General features: G+C 36.4%; 1 protein-coding gene and 1 non-coding gene across 3 annotated transcripts in view; one reads left to right on the forward strand and one right to left on the reverse strand.

The window, feature by feature from the left end:
- LOC115434343 (proto-oncogene tyrosine-protein kinase receptor Ret-like) overlaps nucleotides 1-19,681 on the reverse strand; it is a 73,164-nt gene that overhangs the window by 6,529 nt on the left and 46,954 nt on the right. For both annotated transcript variants that reach the window (XM_030156246.1, XM_030156247.1), the window contains exons 7-18: nucleotides 19,218-19,500; nucleotides 18,116-18,247; nucleotides 12,930-13,040; nucleotides 12,706-12,819; nucleotides 5,629-5,873; nucleotides 5,404-5,551; nucleotides 5,178-5,285; nucleotides 4,889-5,103; nucleotides 2,792-2,914; nucleotides 2,637-2,707; nucleotides 659-796; nucleotides 428-527 (exon numbers count right to left, since the gene is read on the reverse strand). In XM_030156246.1, the coding sequence (XP_030012106.1) occupies nucleotides 428-527; nucleotides 659-796; nucleotides 2,637-2,707; nucleotides 2,792-2,914; nucleotides 4,889-5,103; nucleotides 5,178-5,285; nucleotides 5,404-5,551; nucleotides 5,629-5,873; nucleotides 12,706-12,819; nucleotides 12,930-13,040; nucleotides 18,116-18,247; nucleotides 19,218-19,500 (1,788 nt within the window). The remainder of the gene's footprint in view (nucleotides 1-427; nucleotides 528-658; nucleotides 797-2,636; nucleotides 2,708-2,791; nucleotides 2,915-4,888; nucleotides 5,104-5,177; nucleotides 5,286-5,403; nucleotides 5,552-5,628; nucleotides 5,874-12,705; nucleotides 12,820-12,929; nucleotides 13,041-18,115; nucleotides 18,248-19,217; nucleotides 19,501-19,681) is intronic.
- Nucleotides 16,447-16,519, forward strand: trnak-uuu (transfer RNA lysine (anticodon UUU)). The gene has a single exon. It is a non-coding gene; the product is annotated as a tRNA-Lys (tRNA).

The following is a 19,681-nucleotide window of genomic DNA, read 5'->3' on the forward strand; positions in this document are numbered from 1 at the left end:
GTTTCAGTTGAATAGATGTTTCTAATAAAGTCAAACATTGCTCATTTTGGACTTTTCAGTTACATAATAGGATGTAAATTAGTTTAATGAGCTCAACCTTCAACATATAAAGCAGTAAAATGAACCTAAAACCATAAAACACTCACAGGGCCATGTCACTGCTTTGACTTTTCTACTTTATCGACATTTACGTGACGATATTTACGTAGTTTTGTTTAAGTCTGGTTTCAGATGCAGGGCTTGTATTTGTAGTGTAGTATTTTCACAGTGTGTGTATCAGTACTTATGCTTCAGTAAATGGTCTGAATCCTGCTTCCATCTCTGCCAGTAATGCATGGAAACAGTGTGATTAATGGCTTCCCCTCACGTCTTTCTTGTGGAAGAATATGAATAAGTTATTATAATGTACTGCAAAGCTTCACCATACCCGACTTTTCACCATCATCTTTTCCAGTTCTTTGCTGATGTCTGAGAACGTCGGCCTCTTGTCTGGTTCTTGTTTCCAGCATCGAAGCATGAGGTTATACCTGCAGAGGAAAAAGTTTTTACAGAGGCTGAATGAAGCAGCATTTCCTTCCCCCAGAGGGTTCTTTTCCATGACAGGCTGTCTAAAGGTGATGCAGGGCCGTTCTAAACCCTCCGTACTGTAAAGGCTCACATTTCCTCTGAGCAGTTCTCTGGTCTCTCCATCCTGTATCCAGTTTTGAGGAGGTTAAAGAGGCGTTCAGGGGCGATGCCCGGGTACGGATTTCCACCTAACGTCACTATTTCCCAGAGCAGCACACCAAACGACCACCTGCGAAACAAAAACTCACATCAGTATCTTATTTTTTCCCCACAGTATTTTTATTTGGATTTTTAAAAAGTAAAATATAACAGATCAGACGGTTTACATGCACACTAAAACTCCAATCACTATCTGATTTCTGGAGTTATCAGATTATTCAAGTGATCATGTAAACAGTATAATATGATGCTTCATCAGATAGCAGTAATCTGATTACAAGAAATCAGATTACACACCTGGATATCTCCCTAATACTCCGATGTCTACCTGTTAATCTGATCTATTTCATTCGTAAACATCTGCACTCGTGTAAAAAAAAAAAAAAAAAAGTGAGTGGAGGACAATAACAGGAAGTTTGATTCTACATATGTACAAACTTCAAAAGAAATCCAATAATAGACTGAAACATCGAAACAAGGGTTTTTATTATCGTATTTCTTAAGTGTGAACAAATGTGAACATTTTTAAAACCAGGTTAAAAACCTTCCTCTTTCATGTGCTTATGAGTAAACGCTTTTCACTCTTGTCTTTTAAATGCACTTTTTTGATTTTAATGTCTTGCTTTACTCTATTTTAATCTTAATGTATGATTTTAATATAATTATTATCTGACTGCATTTTAAAATTATGTTAGATCTCTGATGATTTGATGTCTTTTTTTCTCTCTTTTGATTTTAATGTAATTTTGACATCTTGCTTTTCTTTTCCTTCTGTAATTTTTTTATGCCTTTGTAAAGCACTTTGAGTTACCCTGTGTGTGAATAGTGCTATACAAATAAACTTGCCTTGACTTAAGTGCATGTAAACACGTCAGATCTGATTATTACAATTATCTGATTACTCCTCGTTACCTGATTTTTATGGTCATGTAAACAGGGTTAATGACAGTCATAACAACCACAAACAAAATCAAGCAAACAACAACAACACTCTTCTATTTAAATTAGGTAACCCACACATCGGAGTTATTTGTAGACAATGAAAACAAAATTTCCAAATTATTTATATACTGTAAGTTATTTTAACTAAACCAAGGATGGAAACTACGTGGACTGCACATATCATTCACCACCTTCTTCTTTAAATTTTCAACATAATCAATGACAGGACTCCATATATTCTCCAACTCCTGCTTTTTCAATTTCAATATCAATGTAATTCTTTCAAGTGGAAGGTTTGTGAACATCTGTCCCATCTGGTCTGTCAGTTCACATCAAAGTTATAATAGTTTTGGATTTTTCATTGTTGTTTAGTTTTATTTAGTTTTTACTTTTTTTCTCTAATTAAGTTAGTTTTAGTTCCTTTTTAGAGCAGGTTTGCTGGTTTTTATTAGTTTTTGTTTTTTTAGAAATGCTTAGTTTTAGTTTAGTTTCAGTTTTGTCATATCTTTTCTCTTCTTCGTCGTTGTATTCACATAAATCCTGTACAGGACTCTGCTGCTTTCTCCAAACTTTAGTCTCCGTTTTCCAGGTAAAATGGGGACAAGAAGATGACTAAACGACAACTGATGGACCGTGAAGTGTCGTATGGTGTCACCAGCTAAAATTGTTTGAGCGAAATAAATCGATTTCATATCAATCCGATATTGACAAAAATGAAAACGAAGGGAATTTTATCCACAATTTTTATCCGTTTTAGTTGGTTCTGTAAGTACACAATACAGTTTCAGTTAGTTATCGTTTTTTATTTTAATTCTAGTTTTTATTTATTTCAGTTAATTAAAACATTTTTTTCAATTCTAATTTTCATCATTTCGTCAGTTTTCGTTAACGATGATAACCTTGGTTCACATCCGTCTTCATTATCTTCGACAAACACTGAACAGACTCTGAATGTTAACTGTACTCACACGTCGCTTTGTGTCGTGTAAATGTGATCGAATAACGACTCGATTGCCATCCATTTAACAGGAATACGACCCTGGAAAACAATAAGAAACCAGTTAGTTTTCTCTAAAAGATTCTAAGAAATACAACACCCTTTACTGCTCTGTGTTTTCTTTACCTTGCTTCTCTTTACGTATGAATCTTCTTCGTACACGTCTCTGGAGAGGCCAAAGTCTGAGATCTTCATCTTTCTTCCTTCGGCTACGAGGACGTTTCTCGCTGCGAGATCCCTGTGAACAAGCTGTCGGACCAAATGTTCACTTCAGTGCTCATAACTAATGCGTTCTTTAAAGGAGTGACATTTTGTTTTTTTTAAAAATGGAATTCTTCATTTTCCAACATTTCCCTGTGGTCTCCATAAACTGTAAATGCTCTGCTTGGGTCTGAATTCTTCATTAATTCAACTCCACAGGTCCATCTTCAACCCTATTTCTGAATAATGACACCAGAAAGGTGGTTTGGAGCGCTGGCCCTTTAAATGCACATGAGTCACTTCAGACCCCGCCCCCTCCAGGTTGTTGGCTGTGCTGCTCTGTCCTGTCCAACCAACAAATGAACATTTTAGGTAATGGGCTCCAAGTTTGGACATATTTTCAGTCTGGACTACAACCGCTGCTGCTGCTGACAAACAATTATGTCGAACTGCAGAAATGTTCATCAGAAGTCTGGACCTCATATGTGCAAATGTTGTAACTAGTTATAGAAGCAACAAATTAAGCTGGAATTAAAACAGGTTGTAGAAATCTACTTGATTTTTGCCAAAATGAATATAAAGATAGTTTTGCAGCACCTGGAGGGTTCAAATTCAAACTGTATGAACTATTAGGGTCCAAATACACAAATAAATGAACCACAGACAAATAAAAGTGGGTTTAGATAAATATGAGCCCTTTAATGAAATATCGAAATGATGATTTAATTTAGGGACTGAGATCTGTTTGATTTATGATGGAAATTTTTAGTTGCATCTGTAACAAATACCATCCCATTTTTATCTGTTTCTCAGCTCTGATAGCCAAACTTTATTATTTTATAGAATCTGTCAATAAAGTGCATAGAGTGAGTTCTTGTTTCAATTCCTGGTATAAGCACTGGGTTATTTTGTTATTCTGAGCCTGTATTTTTGGCCCAGTTGCAGCTCCTTAATCTGTTTAAAAGCGTATTATCTGTCCTCATATTAGATCTGCCTACTTAATCAAATTGCAGTGTTGTCCTGTGTGATTACACAATGTCAAAATGCTGCAATTTAATGTATGTTATGATATTTTGGATACAGTGACACTGCACGATTCTGTATAAAACATGCAAAACACTTATTATAATATTCAGATTGTAGGTCTACAGGTTAATCTACTTTCATGTGAACGGGGCTTTAGTGTGGACTGTTGGCCTTAGTGGAGGTCTGGAGTGGAGTGCACTAGTATCTGTATATATATTATCATGATTATTGTTTCTGTAGATTGTATCATTGGGCAAAAATACTCAATAATTGGTATTAAACAGTAAATAATTATTTACTACTTTGCCACTTGTTTCTACTAGTACTTTCATTTTGTGATAACTAAATTATGTACACATATTATGCATAATGTTATATCATAACATAATAAGCTACTTATTATTATGATTATTATTATTATTACTACTTTGCCACTTGTTTCTACTAGTACTTTGTAATGTGTAATTGCAATTCTTCATGACTGTTATGTATAGTTGTTTTGCTGTTTTCTTGTGTTATTTCTTGTGTTTATATTTGTTGTTGTGCTGCTGTTGGAACCTCAATTTCCTGAGGACTCTGCCCAAAAGATCAGTAAAGTTCAATCTAATCTAATCTAATCTAATCTAATCTAATCTAATCTAATCTAATCTAATCTAATCTAATCTAATCTAAAAATGACCTAAGTACAAAGAATGATTCTGTAATAAACTGAATTATTCATCTACACATTCTCACCAACTATATTTCCTGATGTTCCAGCTTTGTCCCAGAATCTATTTAATCTATTTACTAAAAAAACCTTGTTTCAGTAATATCTAATGTATCTAGATGTGTGACAAATATGGTTAAGGAAGGAATATGTTTCATTCATCCCTGTGTTGAAGCTGATCCAGGGCCACACAGTGAACCAACACCTTATGACGACACTTCATGTTGGGTTTTCCCGTCATTTGTCACCTGTCTCTCCATGTAAAAACAGACTGGAGAGACGTTTACCTTCATTTCTGCCAGGTACTGCATGCCTCTGGAAATCTGCCAAGCGAAGGAGATCAAGTCGCCCATGGTCAGCGCCCTGTCGTCTGGGTTCTCCAGGTAGCTGGAGTTGCGGTTGGCATCCCTGCCCATGTAGCTCGGGCCAACTTTCCGGCTCTCGCGCAGGAAGTTACGGAGAGACCCGTACTTGGCGTATTCCACGATCAAATACAAAGGCCCTATTGAGAGAAAAGCAGCGGTTAGAAGCCATGTGCTGCCCACATGCAGAGGGCGGCGAGGGCTGAGGGCTTACCGTCCTGGCTGCACGCTCCGTACATCTTTATGACGTGTGGATGGTTGACCTGCTTCAGCAACGTGAACTCCGACAGCAGATCCCGCAGCTCGCTGTGTGAGGCGTTTTCTGTTCAACAGGAAGAGACCAGACTAAAATGATGAAACCACTCATCCTTTCAGACGTTCTCTCCTCATATATCACTGCTGCGCTCCAGATCTGCTGGTTTCTGTCTGGCTCGTCTCACCTTTAAGCATTTTTACAGCCACTGTGGTGTATCCAGCTTTTCCTTTCAGCCTGAACGCCGTCGCCTTGACAACTTTCCCAAACTCTCCCTCTCCTAAAGTCTTGCCAAGAACCAGATTTTTACGAGGAAACTCCCACTTAGGATCCTCCTGTTGAGGCAGCAGAATGTCAGGTCCAACTTCACAGCTGATTTAGTAAATGTGAACTGAAAAATGACGACACTTACGGGTATCTTAAAGGTGTCGGTCTCGATGGACTCCTGCGAGCCTCGGCGGACGTTGTTGGCGGGGAAGCTGATGGGATACGCCTGAGCCGGACGGCGGAAGGTCATCTCGGCGGAGGCGATCGGGGGTTTGGGAGAGTTCTTGTGGTAGCGGTGGATGAAGTACGAGGACAGGAGGATGGAGACGATGAAGGACAGGAGCAGAGCGGTGGCGATGATCGTCTTACACATGTCATCACATATCACCTCTGAAGGAAACACAACACGAATTCATACATTTTACACATGTTAATATGTCAAATCAGCATAAACAGAACATCTTACTGCTGCAGCCATGATGTGTCCCAATACTTTTGTCCCTATAGTTTATAAACATCAATATTTCCTTAACCCATAAAGACCCAGTGCTACTTTGGTGGCATTTATTTCTCTATATTTAACTTTTCTTAAGTGATTTATTGCCATTTATTATGACATTATCCTCTGTATTTTGTGTTTTTTCAGTGAAAATCAGGTATTTTCCTATATTTATTTTACTGATCATTTCAATGTTTATAAAAGCTCAGATTAAAATTGATGATTATTATATCAAGAACAGAGAAAACTGAAGAAAAAGTGACTTTTTCAGCAAAATCTATCATTAACTGAACATAAACCCAGTGTGTCCATCCACTGTCATTGATCCAACTCCATGGGTTTTACTGGGGAATCAATGTTGTAGAAGATGACAGTGTTTCCATGGTAACTACGGAGCCTCTGAACATCCAAATGGGTCATATCTGATAACTATGAAAAGATGACAAACTGTATTTTACACCAATTAATTACATGTATTGATAGGATTAATGGATCAGACGTTATTAAACATTTTATTTCAGTAAATGGTTTAGGTCGTCGGTGGCTGTTTGGGTCTTTATGGGTTAAAGTTTAAAGGGAGGTTTTTCTTCCTCAGTGAGATGTGAAGAAAGTAGATGGTTAGATGTGGATGGAAAATTATTATTTACAGTCAGCGCATGAAAAATATTTTAGAAATTTAGAGGTAGAACATTTAAAATCATAGTCATGGACAGAAAAAAAACAGAAAAAATAAAATCAATGTTGAGCGAAATTAAGAAACCATCTCTGAAGCATTTTGGAAGTAAAGATAACAATTTAAACCAAACTAACCAATGCAATATTTATCCCGATATAAAACTATATTCTGACATTAGTCACTATTGTTTTGTATCCCAGACCCCTGTTAGAAAAGAAACACCTGAATCAACATGTCCACATACTTTTGTCCATATAGTGTAAAAATGACAGTCTGGAGCACGAAAAAGTAACAAATACCCAAATAAATAAAGCAAATAAGTAATTAATTAATAACTTTGGAACTGAACATCAAACTAATCATGAAAAATCTACTTTAGATCCATTATTTTCTGTCAAAGTCAGTTATTCTGGTTTACAGACCTAATAAAGATCAGTCAGCTGATACTGCTGGAAACGTCTGCTGATAATGATAGTTTGTAAATGAAAAAAAAAAACAAAAAACTCCAGGGCAATGGCTTTAAGTGTGTGTTAAATCAAAGGAAAACTTCAAAATGATACTTCCACAGCCCCAAGAAACACTTAACTCTTTATCGGGCAAGTGACTATATTTGGTCTTTTCCGCACACATTACAAAACAGTGGCAGCAACAGTTCCAGTGAGGACAGGGAGTCACTAATCTCAGGTCTAATGTGGTCTCCAGGGTCTGTAAGGTCCACCTGTGCATGAACAGTGAGTGGACCTGCTTTGTTCGGTACCATGAAGTAATGGTACTAATGTAATGTAAGGAATGATGAAGTAATGGTACTAATGTAAGGAACGATGAAGTAATGGTACTAATGTAAGGAACGATGAAGTAATGGTACTAATAAAAGGAAAGATGAAGTAATGGTACTAATAAAAGGAAAGATGAAGTAATGGTACTAATGTAAGGAACGATGAAGTAGTGGTACTAATGTAAGGAACGATGAAGTAGTGGTACTAATGTAAGGAACGATGAAGTAATGGTACTAATGTAAGGAACGATGAAGTAGTGGTACTAATGTAAGGAACGATGAAGTAGTGGTACTAATGTAAGGAAAGATGAAGTAATGGTACTAATGTAAGGAACGATGAAGTAGTGGTACTAATGTAAGGAACGATGAAGTAATGGTACTAATGTAAGGAACGATGAAGTAATGGTACTAATGTAAGGAACGATGAAGTAGTGGTACTAATGTAAGGAACGATGAAGTAATGGTACTAATGTAAGGAACGATGAAGTAATGGTACTAATGTAAGGAACGATGAAGTAATGGTACTAATGTAAGGAACGATGAAGTAGTGGTACTAATGTAAGGAACGATGAAGTAATGGTACTAATGTAAGGAACGATGAAGTAATGGTACTAATGTAAGGAACGATGAAGTAATGGTACTAATGTAAGGAACGATGAAGTAGTGGTACTAATGTAAGGAATGATGAAGTAATGGAACTAATGTAAGGAACGATGAAGTAATGGTACTAATGTAAGGAACGATGAAGTAATGGTACTAATAAAAGGAAAGATGAAGTAATGGTACTAATGTAAGGAATGATGAAGTAATGGTACTAATGTAAGGAACGATGAAGTGATGGTACTAATGTAAGGAACGATGAAGTAATGGTACTAATATAAGGAACGATGAAGTAATGGTACTAATGTAAGGAACGATGAAGTAATGGTACTAATATAAGGAAAGATGAAGTAATGGTACTAATGTAAGGAATGATGAAGTAATGGTACTAATGTAAGGAACGATGAAGTAGTGGTACTAATGTAAGGAACGATGAAGTAATGGTACTAATATAAGGAACGATGAAGTAATGGTACTAATGTAAGGAACGATGAAGTAATGGTACTAATGTAAGGAAAGATGAAGTAATGGTACTAATGTAAGGAATGATGAAGTAATGGTACTAATGTAAGGAACGATGAAGTGATGGTACTAATGTAAGAAACAATGAAGTAGTGGTACTAATGTAAGGAACGATGAAGTAGCGGTACTAATTTAAGGAACGATGAAGTAATGGTACTAATGTAAGGAACGATGAAGTAGTGGTACTAATGTAAGGAATGATGAAGTAATGGTACTAATGTAAGGAACGATGAAGTAGTGGTACTAATGTAAGGAACGATGAAGTAATGGTACTAATATAAGGATAGATGAAGTAATGGTACTAATGTAAGGAACGATGAAGTAATGGTACTAATGTAAGGAAAGATGAAGTAATGGTACTAATGTAAGGAATGATGAAGTAATGGTACTAATGTAAGGAACGATGAAGTGATGGTACTAATGTAAGGAACGATGAAGTAGCGGTACTAATGTAAGGAACGATGAAGTAGCGGTACTAATGTAAGGAATGATGAAGTAATGGTACTAATATAAGGAACGATGAAGTAATGGTACTAATGTAAGGAACGATGAAGTAATGGTACTAATGTAAGGAACGATGAAGTGATGGTACTAATGTAAGGAAAGATGAAGTAATGGTACTAATGTAAGGAATGATGAAGTAATGGTACTAATGTAAGGAACGATGAAGTGATGGTACTAATGTAAGGAACGATGAAGTAGTGGTACTAATGTAAGGAATGATGAAGTAATGGTACTAATGTAAGGAACGATAAAGTAGTGGTACTAATGTAAGGAACGATGAAGTAATGGTACTAATATAAGGAACGATGAAGTAATGGTACTAATGTAAGGAACGATGAAGTAATGGTACTAATGTAAGGAAAGATGAAGTAATGGTACTAATGTAAGGAAAGATGAAGTAATGGTACTAATGTAAGGAACGATGAAGTGATGGTACTAATGTAAGGAACGATGAAATAGCGGTACTAATGTAAGGAACAATGAAGTAGCGGTACTAATGTAAGGAACGATGAAGTAGCGGTACTAATGTAAGGAACGATGAAGTAATGGTACTAATATAAGGAACGATGAAGTAATGGTACTAATGTAAGGAACGATGAAGTGATGGTACTAATGTAAGGAAAGATGAAGTAATGGTACTAATGTAAGGAATGAGGAAGTAATGGTACTAATGTAAGGAACGATGAAGTGATGGTACTAATGTAAGGAACGATGAAGTAGTGGTACTAATGTAAGGAATGATGAAGTAATGGTACTAATGTAAGGAACGATGAAGTAGTGGTACTAATGTAAGGAACGATGAAGTAATGGTACTAATATAAGGAACGATGAAGTAATGGTACTAATGTAAGGAACGATGAAGTAATGGTACTAATGTAAGGAAAGATGAAGTAATGGTACTAATGTAAGGAATGATGAAGTAATGGTACTAATGTAAGGAACGATGAAGTGATGGTACTAATGTAAGGAACGATGAAGTAGCGGTACTAATGTAAGGAACGATGAAGTAGCGGTACTAATGTAAGGAATGATGAAGTAATGGTACTAATGTAAGGAAAGATGAAGTAATGGTACTAATGTAAGGAATGATGAAGTAATGGTACTAATGTAAGGAAAGATGAAGTGATGGTACTAATGTAAGGAACGATGAAGTAGCGGTACTAATGTAAGGAACGATGAAGTGATGGTACTAATGTAAGGAACGATGAAGTAGCGGTACTAATGTAAGGAACGATGAAGTAATGGTACTAATGTAAGGAAAGATGAAGTAATGGTACTAATGTAAGGAATGATGAAGTAATGGTACTAATGTAAGGAAAGATGAAGTAATGGTACTAATGTAAGGAATGATGAAGTAATGGTACTAATGTAAGGAACGATGAAGTGATGGTACTAATGTAAGGAACGATGAAATAGCGGTACTAATGTAAGGAACAATGAAGTAGCGGTACTAATGTAAGGAATGATGAAGTAATGGTACTAATGTAAGGAATGATGAAGTAATGGTACTAATGTAAGGGCTGATATTCAAAGGGGTCATGTGGATGTGGACAGGGGTCTGGATCAGCACTTATGTTGGACTAATGTTCTAAAAGTGATGTGAAAAAAAGAGCACTATTTTAAAAAATCAGTAAAACCATGAAGAACCATTGAACAACCAACAAATACTAATCACAGAAGAGGATCACAGGTTATTTTTGTTGATTGGTCTAATTCATAGTGTCATTTGAAAGGTTAATTCTACTAGTGTAAAACATACTTGGCTGAATAGTGTGCAGCTCCTAATATGAACTTGACTAAATTCTACACAAAAGGGTAGAATATATTGTTCTATAATACATGTTCCTTTCAGCTAAATAAATAAAAATAAACAAAATTATTCTGACTTTTTTAAAAAACCATTGAACAGGACACAACATACTGTATTAATGAGAAGGGACAGACATGAGGTCCCAGTGACCTTTGACCTTTGGCCACCCTTGTGTGAAATGAGAGTAAATGAAGTTTGTGCCAAATTCTACAACACACTGTCAAACCTGGGACATTGTGTTTGAAGTATAATGGGAACTGAAAGACAAACACATCTTGGTTTATTTTTCTGTACAAAATGCTGCTGTGGAAACTAGAAAAAACACAGATAAATGTAGAAACACTGGATATTGGATCCAAAACTCACTCAGGCCATGAAGAAGTCAATACTTTAACACTGAGCCTGTTCACATGACCATAAAATTTGATAACTGGGAGTAATCAGGTACAGTCTACTCTCGTTATACCACCAACTTCCGTTCATGGCCAAATTGGCGGTATAGCGAAAATGGCGTTACAATGGGTTGCGTCCATAATGTGCATGTCTTTACTATATGATGTCTATGCTGCCTCCGTTAACACGTTCTAATTGCGTTTCTAAATAAATCTTGATTCTGTTATGTTGTAAGGGATCATTTAAAGTGGGGAAACATTTTAAGCATTATTATACCGTGTCGGGAAATGACGCCCCATCATCTTGAGGCTTTGGCTTAATCCCACGTCCTCTTCCCGACATCCTGACCTACTGAGTGTTCTGCGATAAATGAACGGTGGCCGTTCCGTAGACCTACTCGTAGCTTGTCGCGATCAGTGTCTGGCGCGTTTGTTTCAGTGCATTGTTAAAATTTATGTGTACTCGATGGCAATCACGCTGGCGGTATAACGGTCGGGAAATCAATGGTATAAGTGTTGTTTGTGCATGGAACTGGGCTGGCGGATGGCGATAGGCGGAAATGGTGGTAGCTAATGTAATAATGCATTGGGGATTTTTGTGCAATGGTTTTGGTCGGCGGTGAGCGAAAATGGCGGTATAATGGCGGGCGGTTTAACGAGAGTAGACTGTATCAAGAAATATCAAGATAATTAAAAAAAACCTGGTTTAGACGTTTCAGTCCATTCTTGGATTTCTTTCGGATTTTTTTCGTGCACAGTGATGGTAAAATCAAACTTCCTGTTATTGTCCTCCTTTATATTTGACTACATCACTTCTGTTTTCTACGATTTTCTTCTTTTTTTACACATAATTTATTTAACCTTTATTTCCCCAGGCAAGTAATTAAGAACAGATTCTTTTTACCTCTGCCAAGGAGGTTCTGTTTTTGTCGGCGTTGGTTTGTTTGTCTGTTTGTGTGCAAGATAACTCAAAAAGTTATGGACGAATTTGGATGAAAATTTCAGGAAATGTTGATACTGGCACAAGGAACAAATGATTAAATGTTGGTGGTGATCAGGGGTGGGGGGGGTGGGGGGCCCACTGATCTGCCTTGGCGAAGGTCTGCGCTCTACGAGTGCGTTTCTAGAAAAGACAGCGCAGACCTCCGCTAAGGCAGATCAGTGGGCCCCCGTGTTGGGTTTCTGTAAACTGGCTTAGAGTCTGGTTTCGACCAACGCAATATGTAAAGTGTCATGAGATAACTTTTGTTATGATTTGGTGCTATATAAATAAAATTTGATTTGATTATGTCGTTTCCATGGTCACTTGTATAATCTGATAACTCCAGAAATCAGTAAACAGGTTCACAGTCCGTCTGCAGGAAACCCACTCTGTATCTCTTGATAAACACATTCAGATTGTGTTCGTTATATTGTCGAGTGTTTTTCGTGATTTCCGACTCACCCTCAGTGTCTTCTTTCTCACAGAAGCATTTCTCGGTGAGACAGTAGCAGGTCCCGTAACCGGCCTGAATCCCGTTCCTCAGTCCTCGTTCATGACCCCCGACCACCGGCACCTCTGTAGACAGAACAGAACCAGCACAGGAACAGTGAATACAAGTGTTTAAAGCAGCATAAAATCCACAGAACTCATGTGTTTACTGTAGAACCACTGCCGGTGTTTCCTACTTGTACAGTCTTGGGGACATATGGAGGCGTCTTTGCTTTCAACTGCATCACAAAAACTGTCTGGACACGTCCGCAGGTCAGGGGAACAGGTGGAGTAACTTTCAGAAATTCCTGGAATATAAACAAGTCGAACGGAAATGAACACAAGTGAAATAACACAAGCAGATGACAAATACCATACAGACAGACAGACAGGCCTCAGCAGAGTTAAGTCACACAGTATATGGACCAAGGTTATAACACTTTTGGATTTTTCATTATAGTTTAGTTTTATTTAGTTTTGACTTTTTTTTTCTCCAATTCAGTTTTAACTACTTTTTAGAGCAGGTTTGCTACTTTTTATTAGTTTTATTTTTTTTCCTAAATGCTTAGTTTTAGTTTAGTTTTAGTATTAATTTTAGTTTTGTCCTATCTTTTATCTTCCTCGCCATCATATTCAGATAAATCCCAGACAGGACTCTGCTGCTTTAGTCTCCATGTTTCCAGGTAGAGTGGGGACCAGAAGACGACTGGAAACCACAAGTGAACACAAGTGACGGACTGTGAAGTGTCGTATGGTGCTGCTAGCTAAAATTGCTAGAGCGAAATAAATCAATTTCGTATCAACCCGACATTAACAAAGACGAAAACGAAGGGAATTTTATCCATAATTTTTAGATGTTTTAGTTAGTTTTCTAAGCACACAATACAGTTTCAGTTAGTTATCATTTTTTTCTTTTAATTCTAGTATTTATTTATTTCAGTTAACGAAAATGTTTTTTTCAATTCTAGTTTTCGTCATTTCGTTAGTTTTCGTTAACGATAATAACCCTGATATGGACAAAAGAATGTTTGTATTTGACAGAAACTAATGGATCTAAAGCAGATTTTTCATCATTAGTTTGAAGTTCAGTTTCAAAGTTATTAATTACTTATTTGCTTTATTTATTTGGGTATTTTTTATTACTTTTTCTCGCTCCAAACTATAATCTTTACACAATGTGGACAAAAGTATGTGGACACGTTGAATTCAGGTGTTTCTTTTCTAACAGGGGTCTGGGATACAAAACAATAAAGACTAATGTCAGAATATAGTTTTATATTATGGGATAAATATCATTGCATTTGTTGGTTTGGTTTAAATTGTTATATTTGCTTCTAAAATAGTTCAGAGATGGGTTTCTGTTACCCACAGAAATGCAGGACAGGACTTTACTAGAATCATGCATCAGAAGCCAAACACTCTTCAATGGAAACACCTACAAGTACTTTGTCAAAAATGTAGAAATATTGCTTTTATTTGTGGAAAACTGTAATGGAAGCCCAGCTAGAGATGGTTTTTACAGAATTTCTCTCAAAATTGTTTTTTTTATAATTATAATTTTAAATGTTCAACTCCCAAATTTCTAGAATTTCTCCCATTAAACTTTAAGGAAATATTGATATTTATAACCTATATGGACATAAATACTGGGACACATCATATCTACAGCTGTAAGATGTCCTGTTCATAGTGATTTGAGATATAAACATCAATAATAATATCAATATAATATTTCTCCCATTATGAAACTATATTATTATATTTGTTATTTGTATCCCAGACCCCTGTTAGAAAAGAAACATCTGAATTCAACGTGTCCACATACTTGGGATTGAAAGACAGTGTATGACCAATTAGTTTATTGAAAGTCATGAGAATTTATTTGCTACAAGAAAATGTCCATAATAGAAAATGTTTTTATTCTATGTGTCCTCCTTCTTTCTCAATAACTGCCTTCACACGCTTCCTGAAACTTGCGCAAGTGTTCCTCAAATATTGGGGTGACAACTTCTCCCATTCTTCTTTAATAGTATCTTCCAGACTTTCTCGTAATAGTTTTGCTCATAGTCATTCTCTTCTTTCCATTATAAACAGTCTCTATGGACACTCCAACTATTTTTGAAATCTCCTTTGGTGTGACGAGTGCATTCAGCAAATCACACACTCTTTGACGTTTGCTTTCCTGATTACTCATATGGGCAAAAGTTTCTGAAAAGGTATGGATAATAGTGTTAGGTATGATTATGACATCAATATATGTTTGGTTTCAAAACAATTGACGTAGTGCCTGCTGAGAAAAAACAACTAAATGTTCATTGTAAATTTTGCTTCCCCACCCTGTAGTGCATGACTTATGCAATTATGCTATGAGGCTAACAACATGTTTTAACAGTTAAAATATGCACACAACCCAAAAATGTAATAACTTTATCTTGATATAAGATGGAATTCAATACATGACTGTAGTGAATATCTTTAACCATCATCTGGTCCAGAAAACACTTGTGTTTATCACAATTAAAACCACATGTTCTGTGATACCTGTTGCATCCTGTTACACAGAGGATATCACTAAAAGAAGGCAGATGCTGGAAGGGTTTGGTCTTCCTGAGTTATGTTCACAAAACAATGGTTTGGTTCCAATAAGATAATAACGTGTTTCGCCTGGACTTGTTTTATCAGGGTTATGCTGTCTGTTAACATATGATACAAACAAATCCAGTGACCTCAGTGTTTACAGTGTGGACCATATGTGAAGTGTGATTTAAGAACCTTATGTTTGTGGTTACATCCAGAAATATTACCTTTAACCATACAAAGTTTTACTGTTTTCTCTACAAGGATGTGCTTTTTAGTAAAATATCCTCCATTTCTGATTTTGGTTGGATCATAACTTATTAAAAACTTGAAAAACTCTGGTCATGCCCCAACATTCAGGGATACTGGGAGTCTGTCCTACTCCACATTAGAAAAATTCTCCAAACCCACATTGATCTTGATCCTCTATCTCTTCTCCTTGGCTTACCAAATAAGTGTATTAGTAATAAACATAATAGGAAATTATAATATTGTAACATTCTGTGCCCAAAAGAAGATACTACTCCACTGGACTTCTAACAAACCCCCTACTTTTTCTGGATGGAGGAAGCTGATACTGGAGCACACTGACTTTTTGACATGCTTGGCACATTCTAAGATCAACATATTCAACTGTGTTTGGAAACCCTTCTTGGACTAAACTGAAGGAAATGTGTCCTTAATTCTGTCTCGAGCTTTCATCTGCTCTTAAATGGACTTTTATCATATTATTTCCATTTCCTTGATCTTTTAACATCTGCACATGCCTCTCCTGTTTTAACTGTCTTCATTCTTAACTGTTTTATCTGGCTTACTTATTTTCTATCTTTATTCTCTGTTATTTATTGCTTGTAGCACTTTGAGATTTTTGGACAAAAATGTAAAGTGCATTACAAATAAAATGTATTCTTCTTCTTATTCTTATTATTAAACAGATATGAATGTGATGGGAATCTGTCTATGCTGACTGTAAATCTCTGTTTTTGTTTTGACTGTGGTGCTAAGGGTTTCATTTTGTGTTGTTTTGAAAAATGAAAATTTAATAAATATATTCTTTAAAAAAAAAAAACTTGAGGAAAGGAACATTTTATTTGTTCTGTCTGTGTTGCCATGGTAATTCTATGTAACGCTCTCAGAGTCTGCATAGCTCAGTTGATAGAGTATCAGACTTTTAATCTGAGGGTCCAGGGTTCAAGTCCCTGTTCAGGCGTTTACATTTCTTCACCTTCCTGAGGGCTCTCCCCTAAGGATCAATAACTTGTCACTTTATTTTGATGTCTTGTAAAGTGAATGAGACAAATTAAACCATCACTGCACTATGATCAGGGTTTCTGCAGGTATCAGCAAATCTAATTTAGGGTCAAAACACAGTAATGTCCCATCAGAGAGAGAACTTTAATCGATTGCCATTCCAACATTTATTTCAGTATAAAGTAGCTCCTTGTTTTGGATAATCCCTTATGGTCCAACTAAAGCAAAAATGAATTCAAAAGTAAAAATGTGGGTCATTTAGCAACACTAATCTGTCAAACTGGCTCTGAAATGTCCTGTCAGAGATATTTCGAATACCGAGTTTTGACCTTTTAATGCTTTTTAATGTCACTGTAAACACATTTAACGCCCATGTCCAACTGCAGACACAGTTTTATATATAGTTTTATGACAGTTTACCGTCCACAGGCTTTAACCAGGTTCTGAATAGTTCCTCCTCCGATCACTTCTGCTGAAACTTGCATTTTCCCATTTTTCCCACATTTGCTAATATTCCTTCCTCTCTTTTGCCACAGCATGAACACGCTCACAGCACGTTGCGTTCCAAACATTCGGTGTTGGGACTTCATGTATTGGCCATAAACAATAGACAATTAATTGAGATGGCAGCTGCCTCATTCTTTATCTCGGCAACAATGGATCAATTATTTTCTAGATATAGTTTTGTTGGAGAGGTCAGTGGCCCGGATGCATGCAGCCAGTCGAAAAACACTTAGTATGTGGGATGCTGTTTACATTATGGTTAAAGGAAAAGTGCAACATAATTGTCTTTGACTATCCTGATCACCTATCTGTTTACATCTGTAAATTATTTTCTGTTTCATCTATATACGAGGGCTGTTCAATAAGTTCATGGCCTCACCCAGAAACACTGGTTGTTATAATACAGGATGTTACATTCTTTCGTGATGGGATAGTGATGCTTGAACATCGATGGACCAAGTGCATTGCTGTAAATGGAGATTATGTTGAAAAATAAAATATAAATTATCAGTCTGTGTTGTTCTGTTCTGGGTGAGGCCATGAACTTATTGAACGGCCCTCGTACATGTATTTGTTTTTATTAGTGGTTTTCGTATTTTGAGATCCAGGTTGGGTTGGTATGGGGGTCGCCATTGGTTCTGGGGGGATGGGGTTTATTCTTTGTGTGTCACAAAATCTTATATCGTAAAATGTGAATTTCTTTCTTTTTTTGTATGGTGCTTTTGGAGATGTACAATGAAAATAAATTAAAAAATTATTTTAAAAAAACCAATAGCCAATTAAAGGGTTCCACCTGTCAATCATCACACTATACTTCCAATCAAAATTATTAAATGTTTATAAAATCAAACTAAATCGTGAATAACAATGCTTTTTTCCCATCAAGTGTTTTTAATTTTTTAATGCCTCTGGACATCGAATTTAATGCTTTTTAATGCCATTTAAGGCCTTAATTTTCACAAAATCTACTTAATGACTTTTAATGCTTTTTAATGGCCTGCAGAAACCCTGTATGATGCACCCTCACAGTAACATATTTGGATAAACCCACCTTTTTCTGTGCCCTGCCTCCACTGGCACTTCCCCGATGTCGCCCCGAGGCCTCGGACAGACTCACATTCTCCTCGCCGTTTGTTTCCAGCACAGGACAGGAACTGCTCGTTTTCCTGACTGACCCTGTTCGCTGTGTGACAGAAGCACACATTACATTAAAATGCATCCAGGGACTAACCTTCCACTCAAAAGAATAACATGTAGTTAAATGGAAAACAAAAAAGTTTGAAAAGATATGGAAACCTTTCATTGATTATGTCCAAAACTTAAACATAAAACTTGAAGAAGAAGAAGGATGTTTACAAACCATTTAGTTACCATACCTGTGAAATTTGTATTTTACTTAAATGTATTTATTTATTCACTTATTTTTGTTTTTATGTAAATTTTCACTATTATTATTATTATTTCTAATTTATTTTTATCGCAGTCTTGTTTTATTCATTCTTTCCATTAATTCTGTCAAGATAATTTCTTAGTTTAAAACTTGATATTTTATTTCATTGAACATAATGTCCTTGTTGTAACAGATTACCTACTGTTTTTTATATAATGTAAGAGAGAACCTATGTTGCTGATATCATTTTGCATATTCAGATATGATAAGATAAGATAAGATTCAGTTTATTTGTAGAGCCCTATATCACAAGAAGGTTGCCTCACAGGGCTTTACAGAATTAGTTGGATATGAAAACAAACAACAGTCAAATAAACAGTAGATGAAGGAAATGGATTAATTAGATATAATAAGATAAGATTCACCAGTAAAACCCATGGAGTTGGATCAATGCATGGACACACTGAGTTTATCTTCATTAATGAGAAATTTTACTGAAAAAGTTACATTTTCTTTGATATAATAACCGTCAACTTTAATTTGAGCTTCAGTCAATCAAGACCTGATTTTCACTTAAAAATGCAAAACAGAGTGTAAAAGTAGAGTAAATGATGATAAATCACATACAAAAAGTTACATATAGAGGAAAAAACTATTTGGAATTGCCACAAAAGCAGCACTGGGTCTTCATGGGTTAAAAAAAATCATGGAAAAAATATAATGCATCCAGGGGAAGCCTGTGCGTCTAAACCAGATGCTTTACCTTCCCCCTCCAGTATGATGTGGATCTGGGTGCTGGCCTCCATCTGTGAACGCTCCTCCTGAGCCACCAGAACGTACTGCAGGTCCTGGCACTCGAGGCGGCGCAGGGGTTCGGAGTCGTTGACGTAGAGCAGCCCCCACATCTCGTCGGGGGCCTGGGCGACGCTTATGGCTGCGTAACAGGACTGGAGACCGGCCGACATGTTCCTGTCTGGAAGCTCCAGCCGGTACGAGACGCTGAAACCGTCGAACTGCAGACAGTTTTCTACACACACTTTACCGACCTGACCATCAGAGGAAAGAATATGAATAAATCAGAGGATGAGCAGCTAAAACTAGTATTAATAAAAGTGATATTTAAGCACCAGAGTTTTTATCCCTGAACTACAACAGACCAGACTAAAAACCAACACTTGCTGTAATGAGAGAAGTAGATGACAAGTGAGTTTTAATTGGTTGTAATCT

Source organism: Sphaeramia orbicularis, chromosome 15 (genome assembly GCF_902148855.1).
Source record: "Sphaeramia orbicularis chromosome 15, fSphaOr1.1, whole genome shotgun sequence".
NCBI lineage: Eukaryota > Metazoa > Chordata > Actinopteri > Kurtiformes > Apogonidae > Sphaeramia > Sphaeramia orbicularis.